General features: G+C 41.0%; 1 protein-coding gene across 1 annotated transcript in view; it reads right to left on the reverse strand.

Moving 5' to 3' along the window:
- The window catches only part of LOC106936504 (aryl hydrocarbon receptor-like), a 33701-nt gene that overhangs the window by 14330 nt on the left and 4289 nt on the right, over nucleotides 1-15082 (reverse strand). Inside the window, exons 2-5 of the mRNA XM_015017559.1 lie at nucleotides 10809-10996; nucleotides 3639-3739; nucleotides 1361-1450; nucleotides 474-606 (exon numbers count right to left, since the gene is read on the reverse strand). Of these exons, the coding sequence (XP_014873045.1) occupies nucleotides 474-606; nucleotides 1361-1450; nucleotides 3639-3739; nucleotides 10809-10996 (512 nt within the window). The remainder of the gene's footprint in view (nucleotides 1-473; nucleotides 607-1360; nucleotides 1451-3638; nucleotides 3740-10808; nucleotides 10997-15082) is intronic.

Genomic DNA, 15082 nt, shown 5'->3' on the forward strand with positions numbered 1-15082 from the left:
CACACACACACACACACACACACACACACACACACATAAGCATCTTAAAACCTAAATACAGATCTAGGACCACTTCAACTCATAAGCCACAGTGAAGATTACGGAGTCATGTGATCGGAGCCGGGGCTGGCCTCACAGCTTAATGCTGTGTGCTTAACCATCTCATAATGATGTCTGGCTGTTTGTTCTCAGAGGTAAAAAGCTAGAACCAAAATGCACCACCAGAGCATTTGGCTTTCACAGAAACACAGAAACCGATTTAACGGTTTTGTAAAACTACGTAAAGTATCAAAGATCACATGTAAGAACGTGTCACCCTCAGTCAAGTCATTGGAAGTGTGAAAACCCAAACGTCTTAAGAAAGGAAAACAAAAACAACAGCGTAGATGATCAAGCTTGTTTTTGTCTGTACAGTGTAAAGATTTATCAAGACTCTGCAGATCTTAAACTCATGATGAGAGGAGAGTGGTCACCTTGGGGGGAGTCTTGGGACACGGCAGACGCTGCAGCCTGGGGAGGATTCAAAGCCCAGTGCAGGTTTCTTCTCAGCTCCTGCTGGTCCTCTGTATGGACAAGCTCATACACACTCTGGTGCATGACATCGGTCTAACGAGGAAAGAAACAAATATGTGAAGGAATTAACTGAGTAGTTTTCTACATCTATGCAGGATCCTTCCTGCCTCCAGTGGAAATGTAGCATGTTGCTTTAGAAAATGTGGCTTCCCAAACCTCTAAATAAAACCAAGATGCATAAACATGAACAAGCAGGAATTACTTTAGATAAACAGATTATCGCTGAGTTTGTGATGTGGTGATGGAACAATCGCTAGTTATAGCAAAGACAGCGTCGTAGCCACATAACCCCCAGAGGCTCCAGCTAAAGAGAAAAGCAGCTATGCATGCTCAGTTTGCTGCTCCGGCCAGTTTATGTTGGGATCTAAGGATGCACCACCATGCTGTTTTCTGCAGAGCACAGCTGTTCCTGTGGCTCTAATAAGAAAAACCAGGATATAAACAGAAAATGTGGTGACAGACATCTAAAAGGAACAACCAAAACCCTTTAGCTTATCCCACCCACATGTTGCACATAAACTCCTCGTCTGCATTAAAGTATCAGCCTTTAATACTAAACCAATGACTGGTGGCAAATGTACTGCACAGTAGACTTTCCATGTGTGTCTACATAGAATCGCTTATAAGTGATTATTTTATTCTACCTGCTTATGCCTTCATCTTCAACCGGTAGAATAATCCGTAGGCACTTCTGAGGGTCATAACCCTCCGCTCTCTGTTCCCCCTGCCTCCATACTCTGGTTCTGACATTCACCACCAAACAGAGCAGATTCAAGGTGAAGAATACCTGATGGAAGCCCAAGTAGTCCTGGATGGTGTGAGAGGAATAGAAAATGGTCCCATCTGCAGTAGTGACCAGGACAAACCCATTGAGAGCCTGAAGGACAAAAAGCGACACAGCCTTGATTTATATGACACCAGTGGAATTGGATCAACATGTCAGAAACCACTGAAAACTGCGATGTTGACCTTTACTAGAACATCACTGTCCTTTCTAAGCCCGTACACAAACACTCACAAACTGAGTTAAGACCTGAGAGAGAGAGAGAGAGACTTCCCAAATAGCAAGCGATGATAATTCAGTGTTGAATTATGGTAAAAAAAAAATATTGGTGGTGGATCAACCATCAAACTTATCATTCAATTCTAGCCGATTAACTAAACAGAATGAATCAATGTCGTTTTGTGGTTGAATTCTAATGACTGAAACGCCGACGTCTGATCAATGTTGACTCAATGCTCGCTGTGTGTCGCACCGCTTCCCCTCTCTTCTGGGTGAGAGCATTTTATCACTGGGCGGGGTTTATCATGGTTTAAATGAATCACTATATGTTGAGGACAGTGGGTTATGATTTCTTTCTGTACATTTTCTTACTTGTCTGTACATATTATTACTTTGTTGTATGTACAATTTCACAGACCTATAACTCTTCTGCATGAGTAAAGGATGATAATTCACCAACAATGAGACTGAGAAGGGAGATGAGGGGACCCGTTGAGGGAAATGGAACATACTTATTACTTCTTCTTAAAGAAAAACAGACGCTCAGATTTTTTTCACCTCACTAAACCAGTTTGTGCTCACCACCACTGTCCTGCAGCGTAGGGTCAGGGTTGGACAGTACACCCTCATCTCGTGATCTGCCGCTGCAGCCACAGAGAGGAGCCGAGTCCTTCAGCTCACGGAGAGGGCTGACAGATATGACCGAGGCTACATGTCCTCACCCCGGTCCACCAGAGCACTCACTCACCTCCCAGCTGCTTATCATGGGACTCAGTCTGCAGATGAAGAGGTGGCTTGCAACACTCCAATTGAAAAGTCAACAAAGAGGAAGATAGGCTTCCCGAGAGCATTTTGGTTCAAGTGCTGTTCATATGCGTTTCCGTTTGCCTCCCCTGGTTGTTAAGCCAGGCGCACACACAGGATAAATCGGAAAGTTTTCCTACAGGCTGAGTTGACTGACTGGTTGGCTCACAGTTCCTCTCATCTGATGTCAAGGCAAACCGGTTCAAGTCAGGTTCAGCCAGGAAAGTTCTTAATGTCCGTCCATAACTTGATTGGAATATTGTTTCTCTAAATGAGCTTTGTATCCTCATTATTACCAATATGAGGAGTGGTGCAACTAAACCTCCCTGCTCCAGTTGGAGAACATTTGGCAGCCTTCTCCCTCCATTTCCCTGGAATGCCAGGCTGATGCACATTTGAAGGAACTGGAGTGGAAAATCGATGAAATGGCTGCACCAAAACGCAAAAGATCTCTGTGCCAGCGAGCTCGTTCTACTCAGTGACACGGGCACTAAAGAGAAACACAGGAGCTCCACAAACTCCACAAGATTAGCTCTCTGAACCACCTTCTGGTGGGTTTTCTTCAAAACATGTTCGAGTTTAGTGAGAGCAGCAGTTTTTAACACTTCAACAGCAACGCAGCTGGGAGTTGATACAATGTTATCTTCCCAACACATGCTAGCCACCAACCACTCTTTTTTTGGGAGTAAAAGATGCGTTCAGGGTTATCAGGTTTAAGACAGGATCCATTCTCTCAGGTTCAAAGGGAGACAGAGACGCTCAGTTATCATGAGCAGACGAGTGCTGAAAAGGACCGATCGGGATGGAGCAATGGAAATTAAATAAAAAAGGTGAAATATAGTAGAAAGTGAAGGCAAAGTAATTTTCTGTACAAAGCTTTAAACTTACACTCACTCCCTACGTGCAGAAAATACTCATTTATGAACCGACAGAAAACCGTTGACGGAGGCACTCAACTCAGTTCAAGTTGGATAAAAATTTCAAACAATAACCCGTTTCATTTCAGTTGGAGACATCTGACGTTCATTAGTGTGAGGTGTAGCTTAGCCAGGTTTTGTGCTTACGATCTGATTTGTTTGAGTAAAGTGTAACATTTTAAATTCTAAGAGCGAGGCAGGCAGGGTCACCAGGGAACATGGGAGCTAGAACCAATCATCACTGTCCACAGTCTCCAAAAAAAACCTAACTCATAAACTGTAAAGGTAGATGTACAGAATGGCAGAAACAGATCCGTTACTGTATGAGGTGAAGTACTGACCTGCAGCAGCAGCTCTCCTTCGCACACCCGCTTCTCTCCGCCTCCTGGTTTCTCGTTGTTCCCTGTAGCTCCAGCGTCTCCCTTCTGACTGCTCAGGGCGACTGTAGGGACAAACACACAGGCCAGCATGTGTATCAGGCTCTGCAGTGACTGCCAGAATGTGTATGCGTCTCTGTCTTCAGTCGAAATTGATAACTGCAACAGTCTCTTCACAGTTCTATCAAATAAATAAATAAATAATATAAAATCAATCCCTCAGCCGCAGCCGATCCAGAACGCTGGCTGCTGGTGTTTTCACTAAAACCAGGACGATGGAGCACATCATGTCACTTTATTTATCGCTGAGCGGTTTGGCACCACAACACATTCAAGATCTCCTGTTGCTGTAGCAACCTTCCAGACCTCTCAGGTTCTGGTTCTGGTCAGCTCTTCATCCAGAACCAGAACCAAATGAGGAGAAGCAGCATTCAGCTTCTACGCACCACAAATCTGGAACAAACTTCTAGATTTGACAACTCTCACTTGTGACTAATGGTCAGTTACCAAGTGACTGGATGGAGGGATGAGAAAGGTTGCAGGACTAATTGATCATTGATCTCTGATCCCCCAGGACCACCAAGCCGTGACCCGTGAAGACCCCTGACCCAGAGGCTGAAGTATGCCATGACGGGATAACTAATTCTGGGCCAGAGCTTTTATTTTAAGAACATAAGGTTGACAAGAAATCTATGTCAGGCATGGTGCAATGTCAAGAGTCTCTAAGCTTATTCACTCATATGTTTTCCATGAATTTGGTAGAGCTGTTTAAGTACCTTTTGGATTTTCAGAAAAACTGCATGCAGCTGATTCATTTACACATTTATTGTGTTTGCTCAGTCTCTAAAATTAAGCCATCCTGTTTGATTAGGAAGTCAGTAAAAATGGTTACATTACTCCTAATGAGCTCAAATTTGAGCTGCACTGCTTGCATTAATAATGAGTTATGCATTGCTGCCCAGGTTTTGGTGCGACTGCCTCTTTCCTATTTAGAACTTCAATAAAAAGTTTTTTTTTTTTTTTCCTGACCTGCCCAGTCACCTCCTGCGGTGAACATAGACTGGTGTCAGGACATGTTAGTGGATGGTTGCCATGGGGCCCTGATTGACATGTAAGCAGTGACCCAAAAAAAAAAAACACAGCTTGCCACATTTTATCAGGTTCTGGTGAGATTTCTAGTTTCAAGCTTTTGTCTGTAGGTAGCAGACACACAAACTCAACTTTTCTCATAAAACTATTGAACAATTATCATCTCCATTAATGATTTTTTCCCCAAAATCAGAATGAAACCATTTATTAAATAAAAGTACAAAGACAGTAGAAGGTTCTTGATAGTCAGATACAAAGATGATGACAACAGAGAGTCGTTTTTCTGTTAGTCCTTTTGGTGGAAGTGGACATTTTCCGCAGATTATTACAGTCAAACCATCAGACTGTCTTGGAAGGCAGAAAGCTGAGCCTGAATATCTGGGCTCATGTTTTAATACATTGAAACACAACCAAGATAAGAATTAAAATGCCTACAGGCATTTTAAGGTCATCTTACATTGGGAGCAACAAAATGGAGCAACAAGTAAAAGCAACATCGAAGTAATAAAACACAGAAGACTCACAGTTACCATAAGACTACAAACTAGAAATGCATGCAGAAATGACCTGAAGGCGTTGTGGTAGGAGAGAAAATATAGGAATCATTGAGGGCAAGACCTTCTAAACAAGTGGTTTTGAGATTAGAATGAATGAATCTGGGCGCAGGTCAGTGCTGGTAGCCATGGTAACTGAAAGGTTTGAGTTTCATGGTGGAGGAGTGGAAAGGATGGAAGTAGAGCTGGACCTCAGAGTGAAGGATGCTGCACAAGGTTAACAAGTAAAGACTTTTAGCAACAGGTCTCATCTGCAGATGATGCACGCAGAATACTGAACCGACTGAAGTTCTGGGCAATCCATTGATCAATCCATTGATCACTAGTTTTGATCAGCACATAAATGAAAGAAAATATCAACTCAAATGCAGTTTCCAACGATCCAGAAAACACAGCAAATATTAGCAAATATTTTACCACTTTCAATTTGTTCATCATACAACAGGATTAACTGGAACATTCTGAGCTGGTGCTGCTTACGTTTTCCTGCCCAATCCCTACATGTTGTCCTGGAATTCCTCCAAAGGGCTGTCACAGCTCAGCATACGCACACAAACACTGAGACATACTATATGCAGTAGTGAGACTGCATATAGTATGTCTTACTACCTTCACAAGGACTTTGCGTTGCCTCACATTCAGTTTTCATTCATTTCTACAGCCTAACCCTGACCTGAACTCAATTCACACATCAGTTCTAAAGCTCGTCCATAACTGAGAAACAGCACATCTTCTTACGGGGTCAAAGTAGCATTTGTTAGAAAAACGTTAGCATTTGATACACTGCATCAAAAACAAGGCCACACACACACACACGCGCGCACACGCACACACATTGATAGGTTAGAAGAAAATACATTATTTTCAGATGAATCATATAAGAAATACTGCTCTAGCAGCAGTCTGTTTGTGCAACACTGTCAGATCAGATGAATTATGAAACGGTGCTACATGTGCAGACAGCATTAGGCCAGCATGTTAAGTCTATAGAGAGGAAGGGTTCCCTGGCACCGACTGCTCAGCTGCAGAGTAATACAGAGTAAATGAAGATCAGATGCTTCACTCACATTCAGGTTACGTCACAAAGCAGGGGGGAGAAGATGCCATGAGGTCTGATAACAGATTGCTTTAAGAATCACTTTTATATCTGCAATAATGCGGGAAAAGTCACAGAGCAAACTTTGCATCCCCACTGATGTCCAGACAGACGCGTCAGCTTTCACCGACAAAGCAACACTGGCTGCCTGCTGGCAGGTTTACATCACTCTGGCTCAAGTGAGTGCCTAAAGTTTCAATTCTGTAATCATTGAAAACTAATAATTCTTGAGTTTTCAGTTGTTCATTTTTGTTACCATAAAAAGTAATTCAAAGTGCAAGAAACTAGGAGTAGATTATAAATAGCTAAGGCGCTAGGGGAATCATTGAAGGGTACAAGGATACATTAAAAGTTGTACCCATCAACTTTTAATGTGCTGGTGGAATTTAGGGAGTACTACTTTCAACTCAGCATGGGGAAAATTATCCGCGACCATATATATACACATATACATCACCTATATTGGTGGGGGAATGTTCAAAATTTTCAGTGAGTAAACATGTCTCCAATACAAACTTACTGTTTAAAATAACTCAATGATTATCTAGAAGTACCTTTATTGATTTGTTTCAGTCAATAACATTTGCACATTGTTTCACAATGAAAAAAAAAATTGTACCTAAAGCTGCAGCATCACCAAAGAATCACTGTAATAAAGATCACAGGGAGAAGAGACATTAGACTGCATGCTGCCTCTAAAGGCTTATGTCAGGTTAGGCTCAGTTCAGGTGTTAATCTGCACCTATTTGCAGCTAATCAGGAACTACTGTCCAGACAGTAGTTCTGGACAGTAGTTCAGACTGTCCAGACAGTAGTTCTGGACAGTAGTTCCTGTCCAGAACTACTATCCAGAACTAGTAGTTAGACAGCTGTTAGACACTGGCAGTCTAACAGCAATGATAAGTGACATATTGTCTTTGTGTCTGTGTTTTTAAATATGTTGATGCTCATTTTATAAGTTTCTACAGCATAACTAACATGTCAGCTGTTTTCTTCTGAGTCAGTGAGCACTGATCATTGCTGTGCAAACATAAATGATTGTGTTAGTGTGAATTATTCTGCTCAATTGAGAATGGCAGTGATAAAACCTCTCATTGCACTGAGCTCAGGATGAGCATGCAGTGGCTTGCAAAAGTATTTGTTCCCTTCAACTTTCCCATACTTTCAGTCAGTGCAAAAATCCAACCCACAGACTATTAAAAAATGCTGCAGAACACTGGTTCCCAACCTATGCTGTAAGGTCATAGAAGTTTAGAAGGTAAAAATGAGCTAAAAAGCTAAAGCTAACTGAAATACTTATGATAGCATGTAGGCTATCACTAGCAAGTTGACCTAGTGATAGCCTACACTAGGCTTTACTGCATGGGGTACAGCAAAGTACCCCATGCAGTGTGAAAAAACCCATGTAAAAGCTAAAATTAGTTAAAATTGAAATGCTAGCTAAAATACCAATGATAGCATCTAGGCTAGCACTATCATGTTGACCTATAGGAACATACTCCATGCAGAGAGACACCCCCCCGCTCCCCAGGAAAATAGCTACAATTAGCTGAAATGCTAAAGCTAGCTAAAATAGTTTTATCGCACGTACGCTAGAACTAGCATGTTGTGCAACAGTTACAAACTCCATGCAGAGTGAAAAAAAAGTAAAACATGTAAAACTAGCTGATAACTAAAACTAGCATAAAAACACCTAATGGTAGCATTTAAATAGCACTACAACTTTGGCATAAAATAACATTATGTTATTGTCAAAATATCATCTGCATAGTGAAATTTTATTCAGCAAAAAGGTGAAACAAAGTCTTAATAATTAATCAAAGAAAGGCAGCCTTGTCTTTGTTGTTTATTCAAACGCTCAGGTGTTTGGATGCACACTGTACACCTGGACCCAGTCATACGTAGCCTATGGACCGCTGCATCTGGAAATTATGCACATGCACACAATGCTGTAGGGAAAACAAGCTATTGTCAATCAACTATATGTACGCTGCTCAATATGCTAATGGCGGAGAAACAATATACCATTCCAGGGAAACTGTTTATCCACCATCATGGGTGGCCATGCTAACTAGCCTTAGCATTTTAGCAGGCTTTGTTGTGGTGATCCAGCAGTAGCTTAGGGAAGAGATGTGGTCATTTAGGCCCCATGAGGTTTTTTTTTTACTCTGTGCGTGGTGCACCAGGGTCGCACTGACCCCATGTGAGCTTTTACAAAAAATAAAAAATAAAAATTTATGTGTGGTTTTGGAAATTAATGGTCAAACCTAAACGCTTCCCTTCTGTCTCACCATGACATTTTCCATGCTCTTCCTAATTGTTGCGCTAAGACTGCAGGAAGGCTAAGCAAAACCTTTCAGTTCATTTGTCATTTCCTAAATCATTTGGTTTTTCTCCTTTTACACTGAGGCGACTAATACCTGGTGCCATGACAGTTGACATGCTGTATGCAAGATGCAGAGAGTTACAGTACATATACATATTCACACTCATTTGAAGAACACTTGTAACTTCTGCTAAAATATTTAAGAAATAAAAAGGTATATTCATCAAAATATGCAACAGCTATTGTCAGCTACTGTCAATCAACCAATAGTTTTTTGACATCAACAGTGAAAAAACTATTGACTATTGTCTTTTCTATTGTTATGGTGACTATGGTGTCTGCAGCATTGCCTGGAGTTCATATAATTTTTGGCTCTTATTGTGAAGGTTTCCAGGATGTTTATCTACTACATTGATGCTTTTAGGCCTATTTGAGCAGTATTTATAGTCCAAGTAATGATTAACAACTTAAAACAGACAAACCAGATAATACGCTCTATAACATTCACCAAAAGGTTACCTGACTTCGCATTAGGCAGCGCGCTAGGCTACAATAACGCTGTGCTCCTTGCTAGTCGATTTTTCTGCGATGCTTATATTTGGTATAAGCAACAAAAAGTACTTTATCATTCTGGTTATCACTTAGGGTTTTAATGCTAGTTTTATTTTAAACACAGGTCGATCCTTTCTGCCTCTGCAGCGCCAGACTGTAACACACATGGACGCCTAGTGGGATAATTCTATTTGCCAGAATATTCACCACAGCTCTGTTCACCTCTGGCGCCACATTTTAATGCAAACGCAACAAACAACCTAAGCCTATGGCCATGATTTAAAAAGTTGACGAACGCCGACTTCTCCTGGTGTTCCACAGCTCCTGTAAACACCAAACACAGCCACGCTTTGAGGCTCTCGCACCAATTCCAGAGTGCATCCCAGCTAAAGCCTTTGCTGATCGGACTATCAGCTTCTGGAAACAACTGAAATGCAGAACTAGTGCTGTTTACACACAACTAATTACATTGGGTTTGTCAGAAAGCCTGGAGCAACGGCCACATGGTCCTGAGCAAATCTGCTGTGCAGATAATCTAACAGCCCTGAGCTTGTTAGTTACTTAAAGACAGCAGGAAGTGAGCTACCGCTGATGGACAGGTGCTCGTTTGACTCCAGTGTCAATATTTCTATGTGACATCTTCAGCAGCCAAATAGTGAAATGGTTTTGCATTACTCCGTCAAAGGATGAAAACCCTGCAGACTTGTAGCTGTGTGTTTTCAGGGCATAGAAGCAGCAGCCACACAGCAGAGAAGGAGCGCTGCTCGCGTCAGTGCAGCTGCGTCCTGTCTGCTTCGGTCCAAACAGCCATTTCAAAGAGCTGCTTCCTTAAACAAACATGGCTCTGCCTTCGTTTCATAAATTCTTTAAACTTCACGGTTTCTCTCCATTATTCATGTCCCCAGAGCATCCAGTGGCCGCATTGCAGTATTTTTCGCATAAAGTTACAAGGTCTTCAGTGGAGAAAACACTGGAGCAGCTCCTCTGGGGCAACTCCGTTGGCTTCTGAAGGAAAAGAAACCTACCTAAAACTCTTCATCTCTATAAATAACAATCCTGTCAGATGACATCTCTAAAAGGTGAGATGCCCTGCACCTTTTAGAGATGCAGGGCCTCTCTAAAAGGTGCAGCATACATGGTAACCTCCATAAAGCTCTGATAAAGCTCTGATATGAGATATATTTTCATATTCCACAAGGTATAACACAAAAATGGCTTCATCTGTAAAAAATAAAAATAAAAAGGAAAAGTATAACCTACACATCACTTAAAAGCTCCTGTCATGTTTATCCACACCAAACAATAAGACAAACATTGATTAAGTTAGAGGTTCACCGCAGAAAGTGGAAAGTAATGCACAACATCAAGACTATCCCCATGTTCACACCACAGGAGAGTTCTCGTCTCTTACTAAAGACACCGTTGCAGTGTAGCGTTCACTGCTGCAGGGCAGAAGGACAAACAACTAAGAAAACATCAAATTATGTCGTAAACCCAATTTTGGTGTGTAAGCTCACCAGAGAAGAAGTTCTTGGCTCGTAGGTAGCTGACGCTCAGCCGTAAGATGGATAGTTTGTCCAGACTAGCAGTGACCTCCTCAGGAAATGGCAGCAGCCTGGCGAGTTGCTCCAGTTCGCCGTTCAGCCGGTCTCTGTGCCGTTTGGACGGATTTGACTTGGCTCCCTCAGCAGAAGGTTGTTTCACCCTGATAGACAGATGGATAAAGTCTTAGGTAGAGTTTAGATTTGTCCGACGTCTTCTAAAACAGCTGTTTTTAAGACACATATTGACTTTTTGTCTTGTGTTACACATACATAGCTGTAAGCCATTTTTTAAACATATGATACTGATAAAATATGTAAGGGTGATTATTCACCAAGACTGTCAAAATTGTTAAGTAATGTAGTTCCATTTGGTGTTAGAGAGGAAGAAGCCCCCCTAACACCAAATGGAAACCAGCTCTATGAGAATTAAGCAAGTGCTTCTAAATAGTAACATTACTTAATGCAAACACTTTGTCAGCACCAATGAAGATTCACACACCTCAGGCTGGTGAACACTTGCAGTCCAAACAAAGGGTCGTTCTACTGAATTTAGCTAATTTTTCCACCTGGGCCTTTTATAGACTGTGTGTAGAGCGAAGATGCCCAGGTCCAGTCAATGAGCGCTACCGTCCTGCAACTTTTAGAAGCATCCCTTCTCCAACACACCTTAATCTAATGAACTGCTAAAGGAACTCAGCCGTTGGATTCAGGTGTGTTTGAGCAGGTTTGCAGGATAGTAGATTGTGAGGATGGGACTTGAGCACCACTGTACGGCATTGAACTTTCCTATGTCGTCCGACTATCATTAAGTATGGGAAGATGTTGACGTCATAAGCTGTGTTTCCGTTGACCATGAAATTGTGCAAATTGGAATAATAAAAATAAATTTGCTTAATGGAAACATGCCAGTTTCAAGAAAACGTTTTTCGATAAAAAGGTTTTTGTGGTTCTTCAGCTGTATAAAAATGACGTGCGTGGGTTCTCTCTGGGTACTCCGGCTTCCTCCCACAGTCCAAAATCATGACTGTCAGGTTGATTGATCTCTGGTGATAGGCACCAGCCACCCTCACGTCACGACCCCACTAAAGATAAGCGTGTTGGAAAATAGACGGATGATGTATCTGTAACTCTAGATTGTTCCTATATAGGTCCAAAGATAATAACTTCAGTCTTTATTCTGTTCAGCTAAAGAAAGTTTTGGCACAAGCACACATTAATCTGTTCTAAGCATCTGGTCAGTGCATGTATGGGTTCAGAGTCTCCTGTGGACATCATAAGGTAGAACTGTGCATCATCTGCATAGCTATGGTAACTAATCTCATTTCCTGTTACAACCTGAGCTAGTGGCAGCACATATTGAATAAGAGCGATCCTATGATTGAACCTTGGGATACCCCACATGTGACTACAGTCACATACGGTAATACATTATCCTTTTAAATGCTAGCATCATTAGGAGAATACTTATTTCAGTCACAAAGTGGATGCATGCCAACAACTAAACAGCACTTAGTGAGGGTTCAGTCCTTATTAACCCAGGTAGACATGATCCAAGATGAAGGCTCCTGCAGCCGGTTCAGAAAGGAACACCTCTAATAGCTGATAATCACATGCTCCCAATTCAGCAGAGGGCAGGACTTCCTGCTGCTTAGACCAGAGATCTGACTGCATCACGCATGGAGGATTATACCAGCAAAGACAAGAAGGCAGTACATTTGGCGCAGCTGTCATGGTGACTCCAAGTTCATTCATGGTGACGTGCATGACTCACCATCGCTGCAAAGTGAGAGAACAGGCCAGAAGTCTGGCCAGAGAGCACCCAGCCTCCCAGGCCCTCACTTTTGATTGATTCTAAAACTTAGGAGCAACTTTTGACTCGGTGATGTCACAAGTTTCCAGGACTTCCAGAGCACTGGCTACTTCTGGCGCAGGAATACGACGCATGACTCACGTCAAGGACATAAAAGCTGGGTGAAATATGACATGGCCGTTCAGACTGCAGACGCTTTGCAAACTATTTGATTCTGATGTAGTACCTCATATGGAAGACGCACAAATGAGATTTTTTTTAAGGGGAAAGTTTCATATTGATCCTTTCAGACTGTTACCAAAAAAAAACAAAAACATCTGCTTCAAGTTGCATTTGCCTGTTCGAACGTTACCATAGGAAGAGATCAGTTCAAGTTCATTCCGATTTCGTCTCCAAATAATAATAAAAAAAACAAAATAATAAAAGAAAACGACCCATGCATATTGTTACACAGCAGCTGCCGTGTCTGCAGTGTCAATATTAGAATAATTTATTTTATTTTAATTAAGTTAACTGACCCTCATCATCATACAAGAATGGATGTTCTGCATCCATTCTGCATTAAAACTGTGTTCCTACCAAACGACAGTCAGAGCATCTCTGATTTTCACCAGCACAACGGCAAAGTCCAATCATTTCATCTGTAGTTATTTTTGATATTTAAATTGAGTCAAAAAAAATAATATTCTTTACTATTTCATTCAGATTTCAGTAATGCTATTGTCGCTGCAAGAATGAGACATAAAAAAAATCTGATTATTTTGTGAAATAATCTCCTTTGTGTTTCCAGAGAACACAAAGGCCTGTCTCACATTTACCAAAAAAAAAAAAAAGCATCCTGATGATGCCAAAGGCGTGTGGACTAATGAGACAAAAAGCAGACCCGTTAGGAAGGATGTCTCATGTTACACCTGAGCTTGTCCCTTCAAGTTGTACATTTCTGCTTCTGTTCATCTTATTGTTATTATTTCCCCCAGCCTAGTTTATTCAAGATTTTTTAATCTTATTTTAGATCCTGTGTTTAGTTATTTGCTTCAGTTTCATTTCCCTGTTCTCCCTAGCCTTCTTCTTCTTCTCTCTCTCTCTCTCTCTCTCTCTCTCTCTCTCTCTCTCTCTCTCTCTTTCTCTCTCTCGTCTACATTTCTGGTCTCATTTCTCAGCCACTGGTTCTCCATCCGGTCCCCAGTATTTACTGTCAGTAGCTGCTGGATTCTACTGTTGTATACCTTGTGGTCCCCTGTGTGCTGTCCTTTCTAACCTGTTATCTCGCCTCATTAAACCAACCATCATCTGATTTGGCCTGAGTGTCTGCATTTAGGTCCTCTCCTTGCACCAAGCAAGACAGAGAGAACAGAGCTGGATTTTCAGAAACAGACCATCAGTCCAAACATGGTGATGTTTGTGTGATGAAGTTTGCTTTTCTACCATTCTAACTGGAGGGGCCCCTCCAAATGAAAACACTGCTGTCAAGGAGGGAGGGCCTAAATCCCTTAGTGGTGATGTTAAGTCATTGCTTGTTAACACAAAATCTGGATGTCAGTTATTGGTGGAACAACTAATTAGCAGGTTTAGGAGGGAAATATTTAGAAAAAAATATATATATTTTTATATTTCAGGTTATCTTGATCAAGTATAAAAATCAGTTTGATCTGAAACATTTAGGTGGGACAAACAAAGCCAAACAAGAAACCTGTAAGCGTGGTTTTTTATTTATTTTTTTAAACCATGAGTTGTTGTAAATATTCCACAATGTTCACTTTTGAGAGGTTCTTTAATATGCATAGAATGTCGCATTCTGTTACTGATCCTTGTCTTGTTATCATTTCTTAAGAACCAGCAATTGCAATGTCAGTTCCTAATTTCTACACGTCATTCATTTGTCAGAAACTGAGCAAAACTGCATAATGATTTGTCCCAATTTTCTTTCCGTGCTTTTTCAAAGTAAAATCATAAAATACAGTTAAATATGCATGAAAACCACTTATCTAAAATAACTCATTTTAAGCATATTTTAAATAACACATTAATTATATGTTAATAGTATTTTGTCATTTGGTATTGGTTTCTGGGGAAAAAAAAGATGATCATGTCTGGAAATTAAATCGCACCTTCAGACATTTTGTTTCCATATGAACATGTCTTATTTCAATGCGGTTCAGAATCAAATTGTTCTGTTACAAATAGAAGTTGGGGGAGGAAAAAAAAACTGCTGCCTGGTTTTTGGTCGATAACAGCCGAGCTTTCAGAACATCACAGACTAAAGTCTCATTTTCACAGTTAGAAATCCTAATTATATTTCATTTTCAACGTGGACATTTTTTTTGTATTCCACGGCAATAACATTTTTTTGTGTAATTTTTTATTTTTTAAATCAGCTGAATCTCTTGACAGTGAAGTGACGCTGTCAGGGATTCATTTCGCTTCATAAAAAAAAAAA

Source organism: Poecilia latipinna, unplaced genomic scaffold, assembly GCF_001443285.1.
Source record: "Poecilia latipinna isolate Pla-1442-1.1 unplaced genomic scaffold, P_latipinna-1.0 Scaffold2159, whole genome shotgun sequence".
Lineage (NCBI taxonomy): Eukaryota > Metazoa > Chordata > Actinopteri > Cyprinodontiformes > Poeciliidae > Poecilia > Poecilia latipinna.